This window comes from Meles meles, chromosome Y (assembly GCF_922984935.1).
Source record: "Meles meles chromosome Y, mMelMel3.1 paternal haplotype, whole genome shotgun sequence".
Taxonomy (NCBI): Eukaryota; Metazoa; Chordata; class Mammalia; order Carnivora; family Mustelidae; genus Meles; species Meles meles.
Genome location: NC_060088.1, coordinates 12,315,377 through 12,330,917, shown reverse-complemented (window position 1 = coordinate 12,330,917; position 15,541 = coordinate 12,315,377). Strand labels below are relative to the sequence as shown.

Sequence of the window (15,541 nt, the reverse complement as noted above, 5' to 3'; positions counted from 1 at the left end):
CTGAATTCAGTTTACTAGAACTTTGTTGTGGATTTTGCTTCAATGTTTATAGATATTAATTTGTATTTTTCTTGTAGTGTTTTTATCTGTCTTTGGTATCAGGGTATGCAGATCTCACAGAATGAGTTAGGAAGTGTTTCTGTCTAGCCAATTTTTTGAGAAAGTTTGATAAAGATTGATATTAGTATTTAAAATGCTTTGAAGAGACATGCCTGGGTGGCTCAGTTGTTAAGCATCTGCCTTCAGCTCAGGCCATGGTCCCAGGGTCCTGGGATGGAGCCCTTTATCAGGCTCCCTGCTCAGTGGGGAGCCTGCTTCTCCCTCTTACACCACCCCAGCTTGTGTTCCCTCTCTCGCTCTCTCTGTCAAATAAATAAATAAAATCTTTTTAAAAAAACTTTGTACAATTCACCAGTGAAGCCATCAGGTCCAGTGCTTTTCTTTGTTGGGACATTTTTTTTTTTTAATTTCTAAATTTATTTTTTTTTTTCAGCGTAACAGTATTCATTGTTTTGCACAACACCCAGTGCTCCATGCAATACCTGCCCTCCCTATTACCCACCATCTGGTTCCCCAACCTCCCACCCCCGCCCCTTCAAAACCCTCAGGTTGTTTGTCAGAGTCCATAATCTCTTATGGTTCATCTCCCCTTCCAATTTTTTTTTTATAAACATATAATGTATTTTTATCCCTGGGTACAGGTCTGTGAATCGCCAGGTTTACACACTTCACAGCACTCACGATAGCACATACCCTCCCCAATGTCCATAATCCCCTCCCCCTCTCCCAACCCCATCTCCCCCCAGCAACCCCCAGTTTGTTTTGTGAGATTAAGAGTCACTTATGGTTTGTCTCCCTCCCAATCCCATCTTGTTTCATTTATTCTTCTCCTATCCTGTTGGGACATTTTTGATTACCGATTCAGTCTCCTTAATAATTTAAGTCTGCCCAGACTTTCTATTTTTTTTTTTTTTTTTTTTTTGTGGGTGTGTGCTTTAGTCTTGCTAATTTTTGTGTTTCTAGGAATTTGTCCATTTCATCTAAGGTGTCGAATTTGTTATCAGATGCTCATAGTGCTCTTTTATAATCCTCTCTATTTCTATAGAATTGGTAATATCTTCACTTACATCTTTAATTTTTTTTAATCATTTTGTTCTTTTTCATAGTTTTCTAGTGAAAGGTTTGTCAATTATGTATCACTGATTTCTCTATTATTTTTCTATTCCCAATTTTATTTACATAATCACTAATCTTTATTACTCCCTTCTTTATGCTAGTTTTGGGTTTAATTTGTTCTTGTCTTTCTAATTCTTTTTTTAAAAGATTATTTATTTATTTATTTGTTTGTTTGTTTATTTATTTATTTTAGAGAGAGGGGGAGAGAGAGCGCGCGCGAGCGTGCGAGCATGCATGAACTGGAGGAGGGGCAGAGGAAGAAAGAGACTCCCCACTAAGCAGGGAGTCCAATGTGGAACTTGATCTCATGATCCTGAGATCATGACCTGAGCAGAAGGTAGATGCTTAAACAACTGAGCCAGCCAGGTGCTCTCTAATTCTTTAATTTGTAAAGTTAGGTAATTGATTTCAGTCATTTCTTGTTTGTATGAGCATTTGTAGCTATAAATTTCTTCCTCAGCACTATTCAGACTGAATTCCCTAGGTTTTAGTATGCTGTGTTTTTATTGTCATTTGTCTAATTTCTCATATAATTTCTTCTTTGATCCATTGGTTGCCTGAATATATTAATTTTCACAATTTCTGAATTTTTCAGTTTTCCTTTTGTTATTAATTTCTAACTTTATCCTGTTGTAGTTGGAAAAGATATTGATATTTGAATTTTCAAATCATTGAGACTTAATTTGTGATCTAACATATGGTCTATCATAGGAAATGTCCCCTGTCATTAGGTCTATCATAGGAAATGCAGGAGACTTGTGCACTTGAGTAGGATGTACATTCTCTTGTTGGATAGAATATGTAGAATACATTGGGCAGGTCTAGTTGGATTTTTGTATGGATTAAATCCTCTATTTCTATATTTATGTATATGGGATTACTCTATCCATTACTGAGAGTGTGGTATTCAGTGTCCAACTATTATTGTAAAACTTCTTCTACCTTCAATTCTATTTTTGATTTATATTAGTGATATATGTTTATAATTGTTTTCTCATGTTGCTACACTGAAACTTTTATTAATATATAATGTTCTTCCCTCTTTCTTTAACCTTAGAATTCACCCTACTTAGAATTTGTTGAGTTTCCTGAATGTCTTTCATCTAATTTGGGACATTTTTGGACATTACTTCTTTGAATATTCTCTTTGCTCCCTTTTCTCTCTCTTTTCCTTCCAGGACTCCCTGGAAAGGAGTGGCTTGAGGGTGTCTTATTGGTCCCTTAAAGTGTTCACCTTTGTTCATTTCTTTATTTTTGTTTAAAAAACTCCATTTCTTTGTCCTTAGTTCATGTTTCCTGATTGTTTCTTCTATCAATTCAAACTGCCTTTGAATCCCTTTAGCAAATGTTTTCATTTGTTATTGTACTTTTCAGTTCCAGAATTTTTTTTTTTAGATTTTCTATCTCTTTATTGGTATTTTCATGTGTTCCAGACATGAAAATAGTTTTCTAGCCTTCCTCCAAATCTTCCTTTAAGTCTTTGAACCTCTTTAGGACCACTGATTTATAAAGTCTTTGTTTAGCAGACCTGCCACTAGAACTTTTTAAGGAACAGTTTGTATTGTTCTTTCCTTTCCATGGAAATGCTTTCTTTATTTTGTATACCTTATGTTTTTTGTTGAAAATTGTATATTTTAATCTAATGATGTGGTAACTTCAGAAGTCAGATTTTCATTCCTTATGCTTCACTATATTTTTGTTTTTGTTCATTGCTTTTGATTTTTGCAGAATATCTATGCTGAGGATCACCCTAAGATGTAAATTTAAGATATTCTGATGTCTTTTCTAATCCTGTGTCTTTGCCTGGGCATGTGGAGTTACTTTCTATTTTCTCTCACATACATGGTTGTAGTCCTCAATGTCTTGCTCCCAACAAAGAAAAGAGGAAAATAAAGGAGGGGGAAGATAAGCATTGGCCCTGGAAGTCATTTTAGCCAGAGTGGGAAGGACTTAGAAAAATGACAAGAGCAACAGTGGCTGCCTGACCCTGTAATCAAAAGCAACACTCTGTAATTAGAGCATAAATGCCTGCTATTTGTACAGTAGGATACTTTTTTGCCCACTCTGGTTCTGCCAGCAATGTGCAAGCACTCAAGGTCTGTGAGGGTGAAAGGTATGGTATCAATAGATGCTACAATTTTGAGGGCTAAAAGTGAATAAAATTGACCATCCAAGACTCTCCCTGTTAGTTGTAAGCCTTAAATAGAATCTAGAATTTTAAAATAGTTGTATCAGACAGATCCTTCCAGTACAATTATTGTATGCATGGGAAGACAGTTGCCTGGCATTTCATATTTAACCATCTTTCAATGATCCATCCTGCACTATAGTCTTTAAGAAATGCCACAAGATTGTTGTATTTTATTTTTTTAAAGATATTATTTATTTACTTGATAGAGAGAGAGATCACAAGTAGGCAGAGAGACAGGCAGAGAGAGAGGAGGAAGCAGGCTCCCTGTCGAGCAGAGATCCTGATGCGGGGCTTGATCCCAGGAACTTGGGATTATGAGCTGAGCCGAAGGCAGAGGCTTTAACTCACTGAGCCACCCCACACCCCAGATTGTTGCATTTTAAATACACTTAATTTTTTTTTTAATTTTCAACTTTTATTTTTTTATTTAAGTTAATGTCTATACCCAACATGGGGATTGAACTCACAACCATAAGATAAAGAGTTACCTGCTCTACTGAGTGAGCAATCAGGCACTCCTTAAGTACACTTTAAAAGATAACTAATACTTACACTTCGCTGAACAAGGTGTAGTCACTAGTGTTGGTGGAGAAGTGTTGCTCAAGGATTGTCACAGTGCCCGCCAGGGCCACATGCCCGCAGCCACAGAACAGGGCGACCCCAGAGAAGCAGAGGATGGTGGCCACCAGAGAAGCATAGGGGACTCCTCCCAAACACTTAATGCAGCATCCAAAGCAGCCTGGACCCAAAGAAGACAAAATGCAGTGGTTATGGGCAAGATCTCTCTGTCTTCATCAACACAACAATTTTGCAGAGAGGGTTCGCCCTTGCCAGCTCCCGTTTCCTGTTCTGTGGATAACAGCTCAATATGCCAAGAGCCAGTTTTGTGTAGACCTCATCACTCTGTGGGTAGGATCCTGGCACTCCAAGAGGGAACATAAATTAATTTACTTCGGATTAGTAGCACACCAATCAAGTGACAATGAATGGAGTAAGTCACAATTCTACAACTTCATCATTGACCTGGGACTGGAATGGGAGGTGGCTCCAACGACAGTGAAGAGCAATTGTTCCACTAACAAAGTCAAAAGAGAGGATAGCAGTGAAGCTGCAGTTCCAGGAATAGTGACACTTCAACTTAATCTTGGGGGATTTCAAATACCTCTATTTCTTAGCAGCCAATAACTTTCTCCCAGTCTTGACCTCCTGGGCAATCAGAAGAAGCAGACATGTAATTACACTATTGTTGGGTGCAGAAAATATCAACATAGTTATTTGGAAAAATGAAGGGTATTTTGGTCCATACAAGTACAAAGTCACCAAAATCCACTCAAGTTTCATTCATGTTAACATCAAATTCCCTCAGCTTTTTAATAAAAATGTCTCTCCAGGCTTGCCAACACAACAGTTTATTCCTGTCTTCTCATCCTCCCCGATTTCTACCTGTTTTCTCTGATATGAGTGTTCAGATTAAGAACCCATAACTAGTGGGTGACATCTACGTACTTGAAATAAAAGGAACAGAAGAAAAAGAAAAGACAAAATGAACATCAATTAAGTGAAATGAAAAAGTTGAAATTCAAGCTAAATCTTGAGAAATATAGACAATCATTTTTAGAACAAACCTTTTACTTAAGATTTCATAAAGCTCTCTACCCTCTCAAAAGGATAGGGCCAGGTAATATTTTCAGTTAAGAGACATTTATGTTTCTGTTGAAGTGGCATTGGCCTTGGGGCAATGTCAGTACCTCTCCTGACTTCCACCTCTTGTTTAGATTATCCAAACTTTTAATGGTTGTTAGAGAAACCAAACTCTGAATTCATTATGCTATTTAACTGCAATCAAGAATAGTTCAATACTTGAAGACAAGCATATTATGCAGCTAAATTTACTTTTCCTAAATGGTCTTTAGAGTAGACAGGGAATGACTACTCAGCATAAAGCAGAGGTGACATAAACCAGATTTCTCTTCACTTCACTGGAAAATAAAATAGCTTAGGCCTTCATATGAAAGTGTGCTTTGTTTTATTTCAAAATATGGCTCACTATTGTCATTAAATCCAACCTACCTAAAATGGATATATGAAACTACATGCAATGGGAACCAGTGTACAATACAATTCAATTTTACCATCAAGTCAGTACCTTCAAGATCTTTGGATACTTGAGATCTAACAGCAAGGAAGATGGAGTTCCATTTTATCCTGTCATACAACTTTCTTGGAAACAAGGTGAGGGGAGAAGGCAACTGAAAGTCCACATTCTCCCCAGTCTCCCAAAGCAAGAAAAACTATAACTCTCAGCCTTATGTTCCACTACATAAAAACCTGTTGATGTGGTGTTGTTCATCCACTCCCCTATTGTCATCCTGTAGGATAGTGTGAAGAACTAGATGTTGCCTGCTTTCCTAGCTAATGAAGTTAGCTTCATTAGTCTTCACTGGACAGAGATGTTGGCCTCAGGACTGTGCTATTCACTATTGTAGGCACTAGCATATGTAGCTATTTAAATTATTTAAAATTAAATTAAAAAATCAATTTAGTTGTGCTGGTCATATTTCATAGGTGCAATGTCAGAGAGCATTCCATGACTGCCAAACAGTACTTTGGAAGTCACATTTTTGACTTGTAAAATAATTTTCGCTGATGTGAGTTAAATAATAACTGGGTTCTCCTTTGAATTTCATTAATTCACACTTTTTTATAGAATTGGTGGATGCCCAGCACTGTGCTTGGCACTGAGGATACACTATGAAATAAGACATCTTTGTGTTGAAGGAGATCTGTTTAACACTAGAGGCAGGCAAACAACAATTATTAGAGTAGTGTGATGAGAGCCAAAATATAAACTGCTGCAGAGCCAGTAATGGTGAGCAGAGAGGGAAGAAGATGGGGAATGATAATTTGTACTGGAGGGAGTCAGGAAGAATTTGATGCAGAAAGATCTAGTATGCAGTATATATACACAGCTGACATACTAGCACTGCTATATAATCTGATAAAATGCTCATTACTTCCTGCACATTTTTGTTGCACACACTTTAGTAAGCCCACTTCCTTCCTCATTGTGCTGAATTAGGGTGAGTTGAGGTGGCATGCCATGCTTGCCCATTAACAACAGAACTCAGCCTACCAAATGCATAGCTACCACTTCAAAACAGTCTTCCACCCAGAGCTTTAGAGCATAAGATTGGAGCTGCTCCCTGGCTCAGAAAGACAAGTGGGGTTATAAGAATGATGCCATTCAGTTCCAGACTTACCACTAGAAAAAGGCTCAAGTTTTCCTTTGATTTATCTCTCTCAAGGATTTTATATACCCCATGCCATGGATTTAGTTTTAGCAGGGAAAACCAGGGACTGAAGAATTTGGGGTATCTCTTCTAAGAGTCTTACCTTCTCAGCGGAAGCAAAGCACTTCCAAAACTCTTGCGTTTTCAGTAGATGATTTTATTTATAACTATAGGAATTCTGGCTCCCAGAAGTCAATATATTGATCATCTTATTGCACAAATACAGATAAAACTCTCATGGATCCTAACTGCAAATATAACAAGAAACTTCTGTTATAATAAAGGGAAATACATGAAATAATATAGCAAAATGCAGAGCTTATTTTTATTTTGTTGATCAGTTCTCTGCAGGTTTAAAATTGCTTCTGTGGTACATATCTGAGCAGCCATATATCCTTGGTTTTAAGTTGTATGTGAGTCTAGAAAGTATCTCTATCTGTAGTGTGTTAAGATATGTTTGAACACAGGGGAATCTGGCCATATGCTACACCTCATTCCAAAGAAACCAAAACTGATGCACAGAGTTACAAGAAAACGTTAAATATATTGTCTAAATCTGATATTGATACTAGGAATGCTTCTAAATTTATAGAATTTGTGAACTGAAATTCATGTATTCATGTATATCATGTGTATGTGATAGACGTGGTGCTAGAGGCCATGATGGTGTTCTTTTTTCAGGCTGGCCTCATGTGCATGTGCAAGTGGCCTGTTTATTCACATAGGGCCATCTGTTTATTATAACAACTGAGCCATTGAATGAGTTTTTGTCTTAGTTTAATTATGTAAAATATTAAATAAGTTTTTAACACAGTGTCTGAATTTTAATTCTTTAGTATCCCTGAAAATTATGTAGCCATTTCTGGGTGTATCCTGGAAGGGATATGTAGGGATTCTTATAATGTATGTACACAGTAGTGTTCTATTTCATAGTGTTAGAAATACAAGCCTAGAAAGGCAAACATAATCTTCCCTACCATGTCATTCTCAGTACAGTGACCATCAAACTCTGTAAAAGTATTACTGATGTGCTACAATTAATGACTTCTCCTTTGCTCTGAAAGTTGGCAACAAGTACTATTGTTATGCCTGACAGAATCAATGTTAAGTTTCTCCTAAAACAGTGGTAGTCACACTGTAGCCTATATTTTTGTAAAAGTTTTATTGGAACACAGGTATGCCTATTTACTTACAAATTGTAACTCTTTTTTCACATGGCAGAGTTGAACAGTCAAAAGACAGAGTTCATTTCTTATAAAGCCTAAGGCTCTAACTCTACATAAAAAATTTGCAGACCCATATCTGGAAGCAGTGGTACTCAGAGTATGAACCACATACCAGAAGCATTAGCATTACCTAGTAACACTCTAAAAATGGGAAACAGGCTGCACTCGAAACAACTGAATCAGAAACTGGAAATTAATCCAGTAGTCTGTTTTTAATAAACCTTCTAGGTAATTTTGATGGTGCTTAAATTTGAGAACCTCTGTTTCTGGTTTCTGGGCAAAGAGGAATAACAGGGACCACATTTCCTCTCCTTCCCGAATCAGGTAAAAAAACTGCACAGAATATATGAAAGGCATGGAAAGGGCAAAAGAGGTCTACTGGAGCTTGACCACTTAGGGCTTTCTAAGTGGCATTAAGGATTCTGGGCTTTATCCTCAGAACCAGGTGAAGCTATGGAACATTTTTATGCACAGTGAATACTTTGGGTTGTACAAGAGCAGTCTGGCTGCTGTGAAAGGGACAGAGTAGTTGTGTAAAGGACCAGGAGTACACTATAATAATTCAGACGAAAGATGACAGGAGCCTGGACTGGGACAAAGGCAGGGGAAGCTGAAAAAAAGGAAAGTCTGAGAGATGTTTAACATGTCAAATGGGCACAACTTGGTATGGATTTGCTAGTGAGGCTGAGGATGGACTGGTGAATACCAAGGAGGAATCCTAAATGTCTGGTGTGGCTAACTGGATGGGTGCTGTCCTCTTCCTTAAGCTAGGGTTGACCAGAAGAGGGCTAGGCTTGGAGAACCAAGATGATGAGTTCAGTTTTAGACACGTTGAGATTGAGGACACTGCACATCATTTCAAGGGAAGGTTTCCAGTGGGTAACTGGATTCCTGGGTTTACAGCCCCGAAGAGCTAAAGTTGGATGCTGTCAGCTGCTGTTGGATGGCAATGAGAACTTTCAGAGACCAAGACAAGACATGAGTGGACCACTTATCACTTCAAAGTGACTCAGACCCTTGCTTCACAAAACATAGTTCTTGGATGAGGAACTTCCACTCCATCAGGGAACTGGAGAATAATGCAGAGTCTTGGGCCCTACCCTGGGTCAGCTGAATCAAAGTCAGCATTCTAATAAGACATCAGGCTATTTGTGTCTATCGGAGAGTTTGAGAAGCCCATTTTGGTCAAAACTCCCATCTCCCCAGTTCTTGGGTGGGGGGCGGGTGTCCTGAGTCTATTTGAAAGGCTTTTGTGCTGAATTCTGTTTTTGGTTTTCTCCATAAGAGGTAGCCCAATGGACTTGCCATACTTTTCTAGCTATTTGCCAATCAAATGGCAAGTTCCAAGATCTGCAAAGAAGACAAACAAATTGTTCAGCTTTGTGAAAAGAGTGTAACTGGTGCCATCTCTGAGCCACACATATACTGCTCCTCTCAGAGGAGAAAAGGTGCTTTAGTGCTGTACCAGAGTAGGTCCTGAGAAAGCCAGCCTCACTGTCCCCTCCTCCATGGTCTAGAAAGTAACTGGACCTGTGACTCAGGCTTTTCCCAGTATGAAGTGTCATGGGTAGGGTTAATGTTTTCAAATGTGAAGGTGGTGCTAAATATCAGCAGAGCAGTCTACTGTTGAAAGTTAATCCTAGCTAGGGACATCAGTGCTTTCTTGGGTACACCTATAAATTCACAGATGGAGTTTTCCCAAGCATCAAAGCCGCAATGGCAATATTGGTTAACATGAACGAGAAAAGGCAAGGAAAGCAGTTTTTGATGATTATCTTTTCTTCATTTAAAGTAAAACAAATGGCAGTCTACTATATTTTAATATAAATTCTCATTACTTCTCACCAAATATTAAAAATCTACATTGGGCTAAATATCATAAGCCTTCATTTATCTAGTTTCTGGCTAAAGAGGATTTTATGTTTGAATTCACACAAAAACTTCAGTGTGCATTGGCGTAACACAGTTTAAATATAAACTACATAGTAGAGGGAAAAAACATGGATCAGAGCCTCTAACTCTCAATGGCTATTTTGTCTCTGGCATTCCTGGGACTTATCGTGCAGTACAACAAAATAAAACACATTTTGTCCTCAGCTTGCAGATAGTTGTTGCCATGGCTATAAAGTCACAAAGGCCTAATGATCTAATGATCTGCTCTAAGTGTCTGTAATCCTGGCAGCAGATTTAATGCTGGCTCAAAAGGAGGGCCAGGAGTTAACAACGGCTATATTCTTCCTTAGAGAATGAATGTCATACATACACACACACATACACACACACACACATGCACACATACATCTCTATATATATATCATTCCTACTTTACTGATTTATAATAAGCCACAAAATTAAAAAGAAAAGGAGCCAACTTTACATCTTTTAGACAACCAGCAACAGGAGAATGGAGGTGGAAAGAATCTGACTTACAGAAGCAAAAGTGAATGTAGATGGGCTCTCTGATTCAAAATGGCCTACATGGCAATTCTCAGTAGGGGTGAGTATGGCTCACAGGACATTAAATAATATCTGAAGATATTTTTGTTTGTTACTTTGTGGTAGGGAGTGGTGTTACTGGATGCCAGTGGGTAAAGGTCAGGCATGCTACTAACACTGTACAGTGCACAGGATGGCCCCTACAAAAGAGAAGGTATCTCTAGAAAGGAACTGCATTCGTGACTTAGGCTGTCCCTATGAAGAGTCACAGGCAGAGCTAATGTCAGTAGTGCCCAAGGGTGAGAAACTTTGCTCTGTTCATTATGTACAATCCTTGTCTGAGATATTTGGCAACATTGCCAAATGCTAATTTTTAAATAAAAAAAACAATAATGCTTGTAACAAATTAATTTCAAATAAAGTGTATTAAAAATCAGTTCTAAAGATTTACTGTACATTAGAATCATCTGAGGAATATTTTAAAAATCCTAAAGCTCAGGCTTCACCTTATCAATTACACCAGAAGTTCTATGGACAGAGTGTATGAGTTTATTTTTTAAAGCTATTCATGTGGTTTCAATAACCAGTCATAATTAAGAAGTATTATAGAGCAGGAAGTGGCAAACTGTGATGCAGGGATCAACACAACCCTGTCAAGAATGGTATTTGCATTTCTAAAATGTTGGAAGAAAAGGAAGGAAGGAAGAGAGGGAGGGAGAATGAAAGAAAAGAAAAATAAAACAAAAAAAAAAAAGAAAAAAATTTAAATTCAAATAAAGGAGAAAAATTCAAAAGAAGATCTTGTGAAACATGAAGAGTTTTATTGGCAGATAGTGACACTCATTCTTTTTTCTTTCTTTCTTTTTTTTAAATTGTCAATGGCTGAAGTTAAAAAGGCAGAGCTTAAGAACTACCATGGATATTTACTATCTGACCCTTTATAAGAAAATTCTACAGGCCCCTCTGAAAAAACAGTGGTTCTCAAACTTTAATGTGACTATAAATCCCTTTGGAATTTCATTAAAATGCTGATTCCATAAAAAAGGCAGATCTGCATTTCTTACCTTTTCCAGGTACTTAGATCCTGCCAGTTCCAACCACTCCACTTGGAGTCATGGGGTGGATTATACATGTTATCAAGACTGGGTCTCTGCAGCCCTATGAAATGGCAAGACCCTTTCAATAGGTCTGTCACATCAAAACTCTTCATCAAAGTACTGGCATGCTCTCAGGGTGTCTGGGTGGCTCAGTGGGTTAAGACTCTGCCTTTGACTCAGGTCATGATCTCAGGGTCCTGGGATCGAACCCCGAATCGAGCTGCCTGCTCAGCAAGGAGCCTGCTTCACCCATTCTCTCTGCCTGCCTCTCTGACTACTTGTGATCTCTCTCTGTCAAGTAAATAAATAAACTCTTTAAAAAAATACTGACATGTTCTCAATTTTTTCACTGTATTGCCTTTGTATAATAAAATTAGTTATGCTAATCTGAAGGGGAATGTGCACCGCAATATTCATAGCAGCAATGTCCACAATAGCCAAACTATGGAAAGAACCTAGATGTCCATCAACATTTGAATGGATAAAGAAGATGTGATGTATATATATACAATGGAATACTATGCAGCCATCAAAAGAAATGACATCTTGCCATTTGCAACGACGTGGATGGAACTAGAGGGTATTATGCTGAGCGAAATAAGTCAATCAGAGAAAGACAACTGTCATAGGATCTCCCTGATATGAGGAATTTGGGAGGCAGGGTTAGGGGCTGTGGGGGTTAGGGATGGGAAAAATGAAACAAGACAGGATTGGGAGGGAGACAAACCATAAGAGACTCTTAATTTCGGAACATAAATTGAGGGTTGCTGGAGAATTAGGGGGAGGTATAGGGTAGCTGGATGAAGGACTTTGAGGAGGGTATGTGCTATAGTGAGTGCTCTGAATTGTGTAAGACATAATTCACAGACCTGTACCCCTGAAGCAAATAATACATTATATATATATTTTTAAATTTATTTATTATTTTCAGCGTAACAGTATTCATTGTTTTTGCACCACACCCAGTGCTCCATGCAATACGTGCCCTCCCTATTACCCACCACCTGGTTCCCCCAACCTCCCACCCCCGCCCCTTCAAAACCCTCAGGTTGTCTTTCAGAGTCCATAGTCTCTTAATACATTATATATTTTTAAAAAATTAGTTATGCTATATGAAATAGCCCATGGTACCAAACCTGTACTAATTAGCAGTACATTTCCCTCCACTATATATTCTCAATTAAAACAGTTAAATTAAATTAAAAAGCTGCTTCAGTTAAGAATAACCTTTCATTTTTTTTTAGCTTTATTGAGGTATAACTGATATATATGTATAAATATATATTTAGGTACATATCATGACATTTCAGATAGGTAGATAAATGATAGATGGATAGATACATAGATATATAGACAGAATAAATAGTTAAACTTTTATTTTCCTAACACCATTTATTGAACAGAAATAATTCTCTATTGTGTATTTAGGTACCACGTTTTAGATTAGTTAACTATACATGTGTTTATTTCTGGGGTTTCTATGCTGTTTCACTGATGTCTGTTTTTATTTCTATAGCTTTGTAAAAGTTTCAAGTCAAGGAAAATTAAATATAAAATTAAACTATAAAAGCTTAAAAACTACAAAGCTATACAATTAACTATACCTACAATAAGTTATTAATATGCATAATATGAAAACATGTAAACTGAGGGGAGGCTGGGTGGTTGAGTTAGTTAAGAATCTGCCTTTGGTTCAGGTCATGATCTCAAGTTCCTGGGATCCAGCCCTCTGTAGGGCTTTTTGCTCAGAAGGGAGTCTGCTTTTCCTTCTCCCTCTGCTCCTCTCCCCAACTTAGGCATGCTCTCTGTCTCAAATAAGTAAATAAAATCCTAAAAAAAGAGAAAACATGTAAATTGAGATATAAAAAACATAAAATGGAAAATAGAAATAAAACTATGGTTTTTGCAAAATATTGATGATAAGTTGTTACCAGCTTAAAATGGACTGCTATAGCTGTGATATTTTATGTAAAGTTCATGGTGACCACATAACAAAAACCTATCATTGATACAAAAAAAGAGAAAGTAATAAAAGCACTACAGAAGATCAAGTCACAAAGGAAGAAAGTAAGACACGAGGAAGAGAACAAAGGACATTCAAATTAGCCAAAAACAATTTAAAAGATAGCAATAATAAGTCTTTACCTACCAATCATCATTTTAAATGTAAACAGTTTAAATCTCCCAACAAAAGAAATACAGTGGCTAATGACTTAAATAAACAACAGCAACAACACAAACGAGGAACCACTATGTACTGCCTACAAGAGGCTCACCTCAGTTTAAAGGTACACAAATGCTAAAAGTGAAGGTGAAAAGTGATATTTTATGTAAATATTAAATGAAAGAATGAATAGATAACTATAATTATGTGACAGAAAAAAGATTTTAAGCCAAAACATATAGAAAGAGAAAAAAAAGTTATTACATAATAAAATGGTCAATGTATAAGAAGTTATTATAATTGTCATTATAAATATGCCTCAAATCAGAGCACCGAAATATATCAAGCACATGATAACAGATATGAAGAGAAAAATGCAATAAGAACACAATAACAGTAAGGTATTTTAATGCTCCACTTGTTTCAACAATGGATAAATCATTTCCTTAGAATGAATAATGTTGAACTTGAACTACACTTGAGGCAAAATGGACCTTAAAGACATATATAAAACATCTAATTCAATAGCAACGGAATACATTTTCTCCTTAACTGCACATAAAACACTCTCCAATGCAAAAACAATGAATACTGTTACGCTGAAAAAATAAATAAATAAATAAATAAATAAAACAAACAAACAAAAACACTCTCCAAGATATGTCATATGTTAGATCACCAAAAAAATCTTTACCAGATTTAAGCAGACTAAGACAGAAAAGACTTTTCTGACCACAATGACAAGAAACTAGAAATCTAACAGGAGAAAAACTGGAAAATTCATAAGATATGTGATACTAAACAACACATATCCAAATAACCAATGGGTTAAAGAAGAAATTTAAAAATAAAACCTTGAAACAAATTAAACGGAAGCCCATATACCAAAACTCCTGGTATATACCAAAGGCAGTTATAAGAGACAAATTTATAATGATAAGGGAAAAAGATCTCAAATAAACAACCTAACATTATGATTCAAGAAACTGCAAAAGAAAAGGAAGAAATGAAGCCAAAACTAAGTGGAGAAAAGAAAAACAAAAATCAGAGCAGAAATAAATTAATAGAGACCAGAAAAACAATAGAAAAGTCCAATGAAACTGAAATCTGTTTTTTTTTAAAGAAAAACAAATTTGATAAACCATTACCTAGATTAAGAATTAAAAGAGAGAGAGAAGACTTAAATTAGAAATGAAAGAGTAGACAATACAAATGATGTAATAGAAACACTATTTTTAACAATCATACACCAACAAATTGGAAAACCTAGAAGAAACAGATAAATTCCTTGAAACAATTTACTGAGACTCAATCATGAAGGAAAAGAAAATTTTAGCAGACTAATAACCAGTAAAAAGACTGAATCAGTAATCAAAATTCTATCAATAATTAAAAATCCGGGATTAGATGGCTTCACTGCTGATTCTATATTCCTTATCATACTATTCCAGAATTCCTAAAACTTGAAAACAAAGGATGATGATGATGATGATGATGATGATGATAACGACAACGATGACAATAACAACCTATTCTTATTTGGACTTACTTAGTTCCAGACCTGACTAGACAAGAAAGAGGCTATTTATTGGCTTTGATTCTTTCCTTCTCAAAAGTATCTACTGATATTAAGACAGAGAAATACAAATCAGAAGGGCCAGAGAGACTTTTGGGAGTACCCACTGTATTGTCAGAGGTAAGATTACTGCTGGCACAGTTCTCAGCCCCATGACATACATGTGTTAACCCCCTTCCCCATTATTTCTTTAGACATTGGAAATACTGTGGTCAACTCAAAGACAAATCTCACTGTACACTGTTCCTTTAAGAAAGTGACAAGGGGAAAGGAGAAGATAGATAAAACATGAGATGAAATGGAGAAGGAGAGAGAAAAAAAAGTTCACTAAAATCCTTTACGGGCCAATTCTGCCCAAACCCATGTGAAATAATTAATGCATCAA

At 36.7% G+C, this 15,541-nt stretch overlaps 1 protein-coding gene across 2 annotated transcripts in view; it reads right to left on the bottom strand.

Moving 5' to 3' along the window:
• LOC123935765 (neuronal membrane glycoprotein M6-b-like) overlaps positions 1–15,541 on the bottom strand; it is a 43,952-nt gene that overhangs the window by 22,553 nt on the left and 5,858 nt on the right. For both annotated transcript variants that reach the window (XM_045996575.1, XM_045996576.1), the window contains one exon: positions 3,920–4,106. In XM_045996575.1, the coding sequence (XP_045852531.1) occupies positions 3,920–4,106 (187 nt within the window). The remainder of the gene's footprint in view (positions 1–3,919; positions 4,107–15,541) is intronic.